This window comes from Aplysia californica, unplaced genomic scaffold (assembly GCF_000002075.1).
Source record: "Aplysia californica isolate F4 #8 unplaced genomic scaffold, AplCal3.0 scaffold00055, whole genome shotgun sequence".
Classification (NCBI taxonomy): Eukaryota; Metazoa; Mollusca; class Gastropoda; order Aplysiida; family Aplysiidae; genus Aplysia; species Aplysia californica.
Genome location: NW_004797325.1, coordinates 617,138 through 629,967, shown reverse-complemented (window position 1 = coordinate 629,967; position 12,830 = coordinate 617,138). Strand labels below are relative to the sequence as shown.

The following is a 12,830-nucleotide window of genomic DNA, read 5'->3' as shown; positions in this document are numbered from 1 at the left end:
TCAAGACTATGTCAAACAACCAATTGTGTTTAAAATAAGTGTGTTGAATTTGAACTTTCTTTTGTTACAATTGATAGCGCTATTTTGATATTTGAGCTTCCTAGTGTTACATTTGCCCTCTCTATTTTGATGTTTGAATTTACTATGTTGAAATAATTTTGCTGTGCTTCATTTGAAAGCTCTATTTTGATATTTGGTCGCGAAAAGGTGTAGTTGACTTGTCTAAAAGTCATCAGCCTACATTTTTGTAACTGAGCACAGTGACAAAAGATCCTGCCTGATTGTAGCATAAAAGTTGAGATGATTCTCTCTCCTGCTTATCATTTTTTTGTCTTATCAACATTTTTATGTCATATTGCACAAGAATGTATGTGATTATTTTTATGTGTGTTTGACCTGTCCAACCCAAAATCTTTAACTGGCGTTTCTTTTCCATTCCAAGTCTGTAGGCTCAGGAGTCGATTGCATAAATTTCTTCTTAGTCATGACAGGGGGGGTGAGCGAAACAGGGACTAGACTAATCGCTGAAGTTTTGTCAGCTTCTTTTGAGGTGTTTGGTTTGAGTTTCTGGTGAAATAAACAAAAACCATAGTTAGCGGTGTCCAAGAGAGCCACTCATTGTCGAGTAGAAAAATGGTCATCTCAGACAGGTGGTCTCGGGCAGATAGGATGAAAATGAAGGAATGAAATTCGCTACCTAACTCCCAACCTAAGGTTTTTGTAGGCTTAAGACTACCGTAAGTTCCATATAGATGTTTTAAAAAAATCTTTTGGGGGTAGGAGTGAAGTGGAGGTTTTGGCCGTTGGTTGATAAGTACAACGATCACACTGGATAGGTGTTCGCAAGAGCAGGTTCGACTATTCAGAAAAATTGGTGGCAGAGGAAACTATTACTATGAGCTACATACATTCAAGTTTAAGCCTTGAGTTTTGGATTAATCAGATTATAACAACTAGCATCGAGTTGGAGTTACCTTTTTCTGTCCACTCCCAAGTGAATTTGAAAGAAGACAAATCTAGTAATTTTGTCTGTACTGTGTACATGACCTTGTACCATGAATCATAGGTAGTGAATACTTCTCTGCTTTCTCTTTCAGCGGTTGACTTCTTCAACCAGATCAACATGCTGTATGGAACCATCACAGAGTTCTGTCTGGAGGAGACATGCCCGGTAATGTCAGCTGGACCTAAGTATGAGTACCATTGGGCTGATGGGCAAACTATCAAGAAGCCCATCAAGTGCTCTGCCCCCAAATATATTGATTACCTCATGACGTGGGTGCAGGATCAGCTTGATGATGAGGCCTTATTTCCTTCAAAGATTGGTGAGCATGGTAGAAAAGTGATTGGCATTACAAGATAAGTTGTAAATGTACTTCGATAAGTTTAACACCTTTGTTGCTAGATACGATGTGCTTTCCTACTGTCCACACTAATTTTCAGCCTGGACAGCAGTCTTGTGTAGCAACAACAATGAAAAATTAAACTTCAATTCAAATTCCTTAAAAAACCCAGCTTAAATGAAAGAGTAGTAAAGAAGACGTGGGGGGCCTGTCTGGTCAGTGCCTACTAATCCGCAGCTCCTCTTAGTTTTTGAACAACAAAGGGAAAGTGCACAGACATGGCAATTTTTTCGGTTCTAGAAATTTGTTGACATCGGATGCTCGCATGTAATAAGTTTGGCCTTTCCTCTGGTTGGTTACCAAGTTTCATTCATTTTAGTCCGCAGTTTTCCCGCAACTATACTTAGATTAGAGCCACCTCTGATCCCGAACAGTCCCAAACCAAAAAATTACCTCTTATGTGAGCCCAATTTCCGACCCAAAGCGCATCGGGCGAATAGCATTGCTATCTCATGTCTCAGTCTTAGTGGATTTGCTGTCTAGATCTAGCCCACTCGTGACATATAGACCCAGAATCATGGATAATATCTCTTTTTTTTCATTCCTAATATTTCTCACCTTACCCATGATTTTGAAATGATCAAATCTTCATCAAAATGTGAAATTTGCTGCCTGTTTTTAAAGCCATTTTGGTGTTAACGTTTTGTGAGACCATGTGTTTGTGTGCAAGACTAGATCTATGTTTAGTGACAGCAAGAGCTGTGCCCATTTGACTTTAATATTCGACATTCATGATTTTTGCACTATTCACAGCTATTCGTAGTTTGACAGAGCCATTCAAATGCTGTCTGATTTTATTTTTTTTACCAACATTATGAATATTCAGGTCTCATTTTTGTCAAACATAGTAAAATTGGAGCACATCATGTCTAAAATCATTTCAATAAATACAAAAATACTCTTTACTTGATGGTTACAAGACGGAGTAATAAAATGAGCCAACAAGAGTTATATAAAATATTCCTCTAAAGAATATCCATTAGACTACAATTCAATATTCACTCGTCTCACCATGGATATCTCAAACACGGGCACTTGACTCTTGAAGCACAGCAAATGTGTTTTTTCCCCATGAAATTATCTGTCGCAATGAGCTCCCCTTCCCCCATTTGAAATTTAAAGTGCATTTGGCCTATGAACGGTGAGGTGATGTCATCGCATTGCGCTGTCTGTGACAAAAGCATGTGCGAGCTCAGTAACTGGTGTTGTGAATAGTTAGGCCCTAAGTAATGTTGAATAGCAAAAGTAAGGGATGGACTTGTCATATATAGAAGAAAAATCAATTTGACGGCATATCGAATAGTGGAAGTTAGGGTTGGACTTATCATATATTAGAAAAACCATTTGACAGGGCTGTGAATTGCAGATGATAGGGCTGGGCTTATGTTTTATAAGAAAAACCATTCGACGGCACTGTGAATGGCGGAAGTTAGGACTGGTCTTATCATATTAAAGAAAAAACCATTGAACGGCGCTGTGAATAGTTAACGAATGTTGAATAGCGAAAAGTTAGTGCAAGGCTTATCGTTTATAGAAAAAAAACATTCAATGGCAGTATTTGAATAGTATGAATAGTGTGCTGACGCTCCGAAGCTATGGTGCAGTTTTGTTTCCTCTAACTCGCATCGGCACAAGTGACAGCTTGCAAGCTTAACAGTAAACTAATGTTAGCAAATTTGGTACTAATGTGTACACTCTTTATTCTCAAATATGAATCCAAGCTGTGCTTGTGGCTAAATCTCTGTACAGAAGAATTGGAGCCAGTTGATTAGTGTAATGTACACATACCATCTTATAGGCAACCAGGAATGGTAAATTTTACTAACTTCCGTGGCGTCCATGGTATGCACGAAGCTAAAAATTACACATTTGTGAGGTATTGTGGTGAAATCAGGCGCTTGTCAAAATAATGAAATGGAAGAAAAAGTGCTGGTTCTGCTAAATTTGTCTTTGTTTTAGTTTCATTTCTGAGTTCATTTCAGAGTTTTCGTTTTCCTTTTCAGGTGTACCCTTTCCCAAAAATTTTCTCTCCATTGCCAAGACGATTTTGAAGCGCCTTTTCCGAGTGTATGCCCACATTTATCATCAACACTTCAAGGAAGTAGTTCAGCTGAGTGAGGAGGCTCATCTGAACACAAGCTTCAAACATTTTATTTTCTTTGTCCAAGAGTTCAACCTTATTGACAGAAAAGAGCTGGCACCATTACAAGAATTGATTGATCGCCTTACTAGTAAAGACCGATGAGTGTTCACATGTAGCTTGTATGTAGAAATAGTAATGTCGGCCTAGGATTCATGGAAAACTTGAAGCTTCCCTTGATTGTTTTGTTACCCCAGCAAGTTTTATTTCATATCATAAGCTTCCTGATTTGTTGTATGTCTTAGCCTGGTTAATGAAACGAAGATTTTTCATAAGCAAATTAAGATCTATGTGCGTTGGACATTCATCATCAATAGCACCTATTGCAAGACTTTATTTGTGATCAACACTTGCTTGAAATAATTTGGTATTGCAATAGGCACAAATGAATACTTTGTAATATTTTTTGTGATTTTGGCTGATTACATTTTATTTGTGCCTACTGCTGTGTGTATCTGTTTGGAAAATGATTTGCACTATTTGTGCATAGTGTGTGCAATTGATTGTTGTTTTTATTTTCTATGTTTTACAAATTATATCTTGTTTCCCAAATTCCCTATAATTTGTAATAATGATCTATATATTTATATATTAGTAGAAGGATGTTATTGGCACTGGGAACCAGCCAAATTGTACATCTACTGGCTTGATCATTGCAAAAGGGTCACATTTGGTACTGGGGTCTTGAAGGAAATGCAAAAATTTCTCAATTTTAAACTTTTTTCCCCCTTTATATTTGAAGTCCTCTACAGCATTTATTTTATATTTTCTTTACATAGTTTCTTTTACCACTTTATACAGAATGGTGGTGCTAAATGATGAACAGAAAAATTTTCCCTTTCCACCTATCTTCCACCTGAGCAAAGCCGCGAACTCAACCTGTTGTAACAATGCTAGTCTCTCTATTTTCTTATACTCTGTGAGAAATTGAATTTCTCGATTGTGGAAATTGTATATATTTACCTTTGAACGGATTTTTACATGAAGTCATTCTACCATACCTTTAACCTGGATAGAGGATAAAGTGTGGCGTCTGAAAAGGTTTTAAAAAATTTATTAAAAACATTTTTCTGTTATTTTAATTAAATTTTTTAAATTAATTAATTTATTATTAATTTTGTATACCATACTCTTATTTTTAACCACTGATCTATGTAGAGTGTAACTTTGAGTTTGCTTGTGAAGTTGTATTATGTGGAATGATGTATGTTGCAAATTCCAGTATCTTTTGTGGACCAAGTATTTTGTTACCCGTTATCCAGTTTCACTGTTAAAATATGTAGAACTTCAAACCAGTGATTGCACCCTTACAAATTGATTAGACATGTATTCTGCTGCATGTGCCATTGCATACCATTGTCATATCTGGTCATCCCTCCTCTCCATTCTTTGTTCTGTACATTGCTTTGTGCATATGATGTAAAAAAATAGTCTTTCATTGGGGAGGAAGGGTAGATGGTCATCTATGAAGGAGGTTGAAGGTTCTGTTTAGGTCAATACAATTGACTCGTAACTGTACCAGTTTTCACCTAGTGATGCACTTTATCTTCAATAATTGTTGAATGGCTTTGGCAAGTTTTGACTCTAGGGACATCTGCATTGTAGTCAAAACAGTGGACTCTAAAAGACCGGTTAAGTCTATGGCTGATGTCTCAAAAACACCTGTCAGTGAAGGAATATATCCTTGTAATGAAATTCAGGGTCTGGTGAATGGGAGAGTTAAGAGAGTTCAGTTGCCCTTTGTCGACATGTTTTCATTGTCAGCCTTGCTAGTAAAGTTGTATGGCACATTTTTGATTGATACAAGCTTTTATTGTAGTTTTGGCAACTGTTCAGGTTTCCAAAGCATAGCATACTGCATAAAAAGTGGCTACAGAAATAGATGTATGTTTCCTCTTTCTTCATAGAAGTGATAGAAGTGGTAAGTTCCTTGTGGATTTACTTCTTTTTTTTTTTTACTTATACTATTTGAAATTTCAGTAGCGTGTAGATAGAAAAAGACAAATCACATGACAGTTGTGATAACACACACATATATATATATTCAACATGTCAATATTTGTTATGTGGAACTTGGGATGTTAATTCAGCTCAAGAAAGGGTACTCAAAAGCAAATGTTGATGTTGTAGGAAAATCATTCTAAATATGCTTGTACAGTAACCATGCTCATGTTTACCCTCATACTAATTTTGACTTTCGGCCCACAGGAGGATTGCTTTTATGAATTATGTGAGTGTGGTGAGCAACATCTGCTTTATATACTGAGCCATGAGCAGAATGACTGCACATTCTACTTGGCTTATTATTACATTGTTTCTCTGAGATGTTCTAGCCGCTCACTATGTCCAGACGAAGAAATCCATGGAGCAGTTCTGTGTGTTATTTTAGAAATAGTGTTTTAACATTTCAGTTGTTGCATTTCTTTTGTTTGTGGATAGTGTCATAATGAATTAATTTTTTTCCCTTTAGTAATTAAGCACACCTTAATGCCTACTTTACCCCTCTTTTCACAGGTAGTGCTGAAGTAAATTATATTTTCCCTGTGGCTGTGGTGATTTTACTGGAATCCGTTCCTCCACATTAAAAAATATTGTTTGCATAAAATAGGTATATTTCTTTCGTCACAAAATGCAAAGAAATGTAATATGTGTAATATACTGTACCATTGCACTTGGTCATTAGTGGAGAGCGCTCTGGTGTTTTGTAAAGACCCAAATAATAAATACATCTTTTTAGTGATGTGACAAATTGTGATGAAACTGACTTTGGTATTTATTTCAGACTTACACGTAACTGCCTTTGATCCTACTCTCATTGTATTGTCTGACATCCTTTACAAGAGCACCCTTCAATCTTAATGCACTCGAAGTACATGCTGTATTTTTCTTGTCTGAAATTTATTAAGTTCCAGAAGCTAAAAATATCAAATTATTCTGACTAAAGTCATAGCAGAAAGGCAGGTCTCTCAACTGACTATATATAGGAAATCACTGTCTTTGAACATAGAATAACAGTGAATTAAGGGAGGAAAAGGTACCAGTGGCAAAACAAAAGTATGTTAATCACATTACTTTTACATGTATCCTGTAATGTAAGCCTTTAAAACAAAGTTGCCAAGAAAAAGTAGACGTACCCGTACTTGTTCTTTTCATTTGTGACCTATGACATGCTCTACCAGGGTTGCGATGTGTACTAAAATGTCCGGGCACACACACAGACCTCAACATTCCTAAATCCTTAGTTCCTAGTGAATAAGTTATGGTGGAGTCAAAATTGTGAAGTGCACTGCTGGCTGTGGTAATGGTTGAATCCTTTACTTTGTTGGAAAAAGGGGCTTATTCAATTCCTGTGCGACAAGGAAATTTTGTCCAGTATCACAGTCTTTCTTCTTGGACCCATCCTGCACTGCCTGGGCCGGACTCGTAAATCATGAGATTGTGGGTTTTAGGGTTTAAGGTTTGGCTTGGTCAAGTGTTTTGTTCTTGGGTAAGGCCCTGTACATGATTTCTTATTTGGCTCAGTCCTTTCAGAGATGGACGTTAAATTCGGAGGTCCCGCCTCTTAAATAACTTAACAATATTGGATGGGGCATTAAACATATACAATTTTGTTGATAAGAATGTAAAACTTTTACTTCTTATATACGATCGGTTTCCCAACAGTTCAGTTCTCTGCGCTTGTGCCTCAATGTTACAAAACGTGGGTTAGCAGATCAACTTGGACACTTTATTTGTTAAATTTTAGCTCCACTGTTTATTCCTCTGCAGTTCTGTTTTCTGGTTCACAAATCCTTGGTGACAAGTATCTACTGCAGTGGACTTTGCATAAGATGATGTCAAAGGAACGTGGAAATTATATGAATTTAATCATGACAATTATCTGGTAATGTCTGGTTATCAAATGTTTTTCCAATGTGGTCAGGGGATACACTAAAGGCATATATTATGTATATCAAAAAATCTTTTTCAAAGTTCGTCTTAAGCAAAGTCTCTTGAACTTTAAAATATATTAACTGGTTTTGTGACCTATTATTCTAACTTATTCAATTGATTTTGGGTCTCATGCAAGTTGCTCTTTTCTCTAGTCAGCTGCACATTTTGCTGAGCTGAGCAGTACACTTGGGAAGTAGTGGCAGTGGCCCCTCTGCTGACATTCATATCTATACACAGCCCTGTGTCTTTTCCATCTTCCAGTTCTGTCCATTTTATTGAAAAAAATGTTTTTTTCTGAGTGCACCACCACACAAAAGAAGAGATGACGGTGTGTTGATAATAATATATGTTAAGCTCTGTTTTCTGGACCTACTTCAGTTTTGACACAGTTCAGGTTTTTAAAAAAATATAGTGCTCTGACAGGTTTACTTAAGTAACTCAATGTGGAGGTTTGAAATGTCTCATGCTACTCAGGGACAGTCTCAAAGATATTCTCTACTAATGTAGAAAGATTTTACAAGAGGTGCGAAGATGCTGAAAAACTACACTATGCATTACTTGGGGGGGGGGGGATTACTGTTTTTGTGTCCAAGGCAAGTCGCTTAAAGGCAGCTGTTTTTTTTTTTCATATATGTTCTTATTCATAATATTTTCCTGCATGCTTTTAGTTTTTAATCACTCTTGTCTGTAATTTAGTGAATTGCATGCATGTCTGTACATATTTCTGTCGCAAATTTCCTTTCTCCACTACTGTCTTGTATGGGTGATGGTGGATTTCTGTTGATTTTTTTTTTTCCTGGTTATTTTGCATTAGAAGTAACTATTTCATGCAAGGTGCCTTTCATTTCTTTACAGAACTGTTTTTCTCTTTGCTTTCTCTTCTTTTCTACTTCTATTCTGTTATTCTTGCCTATTTTGGGAGATAGGGTGGGTTTAATTCTGTAAGTCTTTGGGAGTGGGGGGGGGGGGGGGGGCGCAGTATTTTTTAGTACCAGCAAATGACGAATGGGACATTGGGGGTATTTAAAGACCGAAAAAGTAAGATTTTGCCTTACTGGATATCATGTTGATATTTTCTATAATGGCTTACTCGACTGATGTTCTCAAAGCCATGTTTTATTTTTAGTAATTGCCTGCAGTAATTTTCAGTATGGTAAATGTGGAAGTCCATTTTGTGTGTTGATATAATACCTTCATGTTTGCATGTCAACTTGGAATAAAGCACATTCAAAATGACTTTTGTTCTTATCGTGTCTAATTTATCACTAGAGTAGATATTATGTACATGTTCGTGTTTTGACTTATTGAATATATAAGACCAAATTTTAAGACATGAAGGAGAATTGGTCACATTTAAGGACAAATGGGCTAACCCAGATTTCGGGGGTTTCCAGAAATCTTGACCACTGATTGGTTGCATAAGATATAAACGATATGCAAAGCGAATAATGCTTCGTGATGCAGGTGCCATGGGTGGTTTCCAGGAATAGATATTATTCGATATGGGAGAAAAATTAGCTCGGTCACGTCAGCGAGGGCTGTTCACCCTGCAAGCGACTTCGTTGAATCCGAGCTTGCTCATGTATGTGTTTGTTGAAAACGAGTTATTTTTTATTGATTTTTTATAAACAGAATCCCCCCCCCCCCCCCCCTGGGGAATCCAACTTCTTTGGTTGAATCCGAGTTTTTCTTGAATCCAAGTTCCAAAGTACCTGTTTATGATTCTCAATAGGTTGTTGTATCCATACGAATTTCACAACTATTTGGCGTATGCATGAAGAAACCTTTAGGGATGGGTGGTTGGCGGGTGCTCTGGTGTGGTTTGCTTCTTCTTTCCTATCAAACATCTATCGTCCTTATCTCCCCTTCTTCTTTTTTATGTTTGTTACTCTCTTTTAACACCTCTAATCTTCTGGCGCTCATATGACCTTATGCAGTTTCGAGTGCCGCAAAACCCTCTACTAAAACTAAACTAAACCTTTAGGGGTTTGATGAACCTCCCAATGGCATTCGCTCCGCTGCTTCTGCACTGTTTAGTAAATTAATTACATTTACATTGGTTTTTTTTTCTTTTGACTAAGATGGTATAATTTTTCAAGACAACGCAGACAACATTTTTGATATATATATGTATAGTTGTGTGAAACCAGCGTACTCTGATGTAGAAATGAAAGAACACCAGCGTCTGTGGTGAAGCGGTTAGGGGCTTCGCTGTTGCACACAGGAGACCAGGTGCCATTCATGAGAGGGGAGAACATTTTATCGAGTATCTCGGTCTTTCTGTTGGAATGTTGTATCTCTCTCAGTCTCAGCCTGGGTTGACCCTAACAACAGGCAGGGTCGCACGATGGCCTCCTAAATGATCTAAATTATGTCGATGGGGGCATAAAAACACCTACATTAAGTCAAGAAAAAAGTAATAAACCACAACGCACTACATACTACACATAAGCGCGAAACATGAGATGAGCGATGCGTTTTGTGTCTGTAGTCTGGACACAATACATGTAGTATGTAGGCCTGCTAATACTAATACATGTACTATTAGGAGGTGCTGGATTGTCACTTGTTAGATCGGCATCTCATCCGACACAAAACAGTCTTCATTTCCCTGCCGGAGGTATCTGTAGGTCAGGGAGGTATGTCTAATCGTAATACGCAGTTTATTCAAAATAACGTCGTCTCTTCTGGAGAGACCTGAAGGTTTTCGTGGACCCAACTTTGATGGACATTATATTGTAGAGTTAATTGTTCACTTCTAGCTCCACAGACTGGAGGTGTAGCATGTGGCCGAATTTTTAAAGCCTGTCTGTGGGATAGTGGTTTCCCTTGGTCCGATCAGGAGGGCCAAGGGTTCAGTTGAAATAGCTGGCAATCAGGTGACAACCCCAGTGAGTGTTTCACGAATAAAAGTCTCCTGGTGGATTAGATGATCGAGAGTGGGTCGAGATTTTCGGAGTCCGCACTGGAGAGCTATTTGAGTAGGTCCACACGTCAATGTAGCACGTCTGGAGGTGCAGCAGGTTGAGCTTTGACCACTTCGAGCTCAAGTATAGGATACAGATTGAATGGTCACACCACTTCGAGCTCAAGTATAGGATACAGATTGAATGGTCTTTATTAAGATTTAATTTTCCTGTTAGCCAGAGTTCGAAAGGGACGCCAGATATTCCATGTTTGAAATTCCGTGTTCTTTGTTTACATCATGTAAGGCGACACGCACAAACAAAAAACTAAAACGACATTTTTTCCTTCAGTTGTCACAGGAAATGGTTACCAGGGTCTCTGGTGTAGCGGCAATGTGCTTCGCTGCTGCACACGAGAAATTCAAGTTCGATTTCTGAGTGGAGAGAAAATTTTTATTGAGCATCTCGGTCTTTCTGCTGAGATGTATCCTTCCCAGCCCTGAATAGCCCTGACAAGCAGGGTTGGAAGCCCACACCCTAAATGATCTATCTTGTGTCGATGTGGGTGTAAAAAAAGGAAATGATTAATTTGGAGCCAATGACAAATAGACTGTCTGGAAGATATTATCATTAAGAAACATGTAGTTTAGATATATATAACACGTCACGTCAACATAGGTGACGGAAATGAACAAATGGTTGAGTAAGGATAACAGTTAACACATAGTTGTTGATAGCACTGTGATTTATCACGTGAGAGAAATGCATATATATCAAAAGAAAAAGAATACCTGGTGGTTTATTATCATTACACTGTGTTCTCTAAGTCAATTTCATCCTCAAAGTAAAACTAGTGTCGTAACTCTAAAATCTACAAGTGTACTAAGGTGCTGATTTCTTTCTTTCTATATAGATCTAGGTAAAGAATAGGTGCTTTTTAAAATATACATTATTTACATGGCTACGATGTCACAGATCCTTGTTATAAACGTGTTTAACATTTTACATATACTTGCTATGCCTACCATGTCGCATGCTTATATATTATTATACACATGACCCTTGCTATAAACGTGTTTAAGTTTAACATCCCACAAATCCTTGATGTTAACATGTTACAGATCCTTGCTTTACACATATTTCACAGGTCACATGAGATATATATATATTATAAATTAAAATTTTATATATATATATATATTATATTATGTTTAACTTGCCACACATTTTTGTTATACACATGTTTAACATTCCTCATATGTGTGCCATACACATGTGTAATACGTTGCAGATCCGTGCTATACCCACGTTCACACATCACAGATCCTTATTATACACACGTTTACATGCCACAAATTATTGCTAAAGAGTGACAGAAGCCCGAGTCTTCAAAAACATAGTGCTCAAATCCAGACGTAGCAGCTGTAGAAACTACGTATGTAAAAAGAGCACGAAGAGAAACTGGGTGTGACTAAATTGATTTCATGATTATAATCAAATGAGGTCTAATATGAAAAAACAACAACAACAAAAAAATAACTCGAGTTCTGCAGCAATACTATTGAGCAAACGATCTTGTTTTTTCTCACCATATCGAGACAAAAAAAAGAGGAGAAATGAACAAAAATGTTCAGCTCTCAGATGGGTGTTCGTAGGGACCCGTGTTGGCCCCCGCGCTTGCGTGATGCAATATCGTTCTTCTTCCCAAACTTTGTGATGTTAGCCTAATGCCAATACGATTCTCTTCAACTTTAAAAAAGAAAAAAAATTAAACTCATACACCTTCAGTCAGAAGACAAGACTCCTCACCAGATTTCTGGTTCGATGTATAGACTATCGAGTTAAAAAAGAAAGGGATCTATTTTCATGTAAAAATGTCGACTTGCGGCATTTCCAGCCCTCAGCCTTTCGAGAACGCAGATAGGCTATAGTCTGAGATGGGGAGCCTACATATTTATAACGGATTATCAGGTTGATTTAACAAAGATGTAACACAGCAAAACTATAATTGGTGTCCTTGCTCTAAAAGGAAATGAACAAGCACAACAGTTGACCCCGTGTACAGATCCAGACTTGCATTCATTGTCGTTTCAGCATCAAGTTATGTCTATGTGCTTTCTGAAACAGTAAAAGATCAGAGAAGAGAACACGAGTCAGCTTACGCAAACATCCACATACGGAGGTACAGCTGCAAATTTGTCTTTTAAACATCTTATTATACTTGTAGCAACAAAACATTTCAGTGTTCCACATTGTCAGTACCACACTGGACGAATGTCGGGTTATGCAACTAGCAATGCTTACATTTACGTTTTAATACACACAACCCCCCCCCCTCCCCCCCAGGCACATTGTCTGTTAAAGCTTAGGCTTACTTTTGAATTGAGACCAAGGCCTACGCATCAGTTTCAAACATACATATTATGTTACATAGTCCGCCCCCAACCC

The 12,830-nt window shown here is 37.6% G+C and overlaps 2 protein-coding genes across 2 annotated transcripts in view; one reads left to right on the top strand and one right to left on the bottom strand.

Moving 5' to 3' along the window:
- LOC101861190 (MOB kinase activator 1B) overlaps positions 1-8,712 on the top strand; it is a 23,777-nt gene extending 15,065 nt beyond the window's left edge. The window contains exons 3-4 of the mRNA XM_005092922.3: positions 1,098-1,325; positions 3,407-8,712. Coding sequence (XP_005092979.1) covers positions 1,098-1,325; positions 3,407-3,648 — 470 coding nt within the window. The 3' untranslated portion in view covers positions 3,649-8,712. The remainder of the gene's footprint in view (positions 1-1,097; positions 1,326-3,406) is intronic.
- Positions 8,713-11,940: 3,228 nt separating this feature from the next.
- The window catches only part of LOC101860957 (delphilin-like), an 8,552-nt gene continuing 7,662 nt past the window's right edge, over positions 11,941-12,830 (bottom strand). The window contains exon 10 of the mRNA XM_005092920.3: positions 11,941-12,500. Within this exon, the coding sequence (XP_005092977.3) occupies positions 12,462-12,500 (39 nt within the window). The 3' untranslated portion in view covers positions 11,941-12,461. The remainder of the gene's footprint in view (positions 12,501-12,830) is intronic.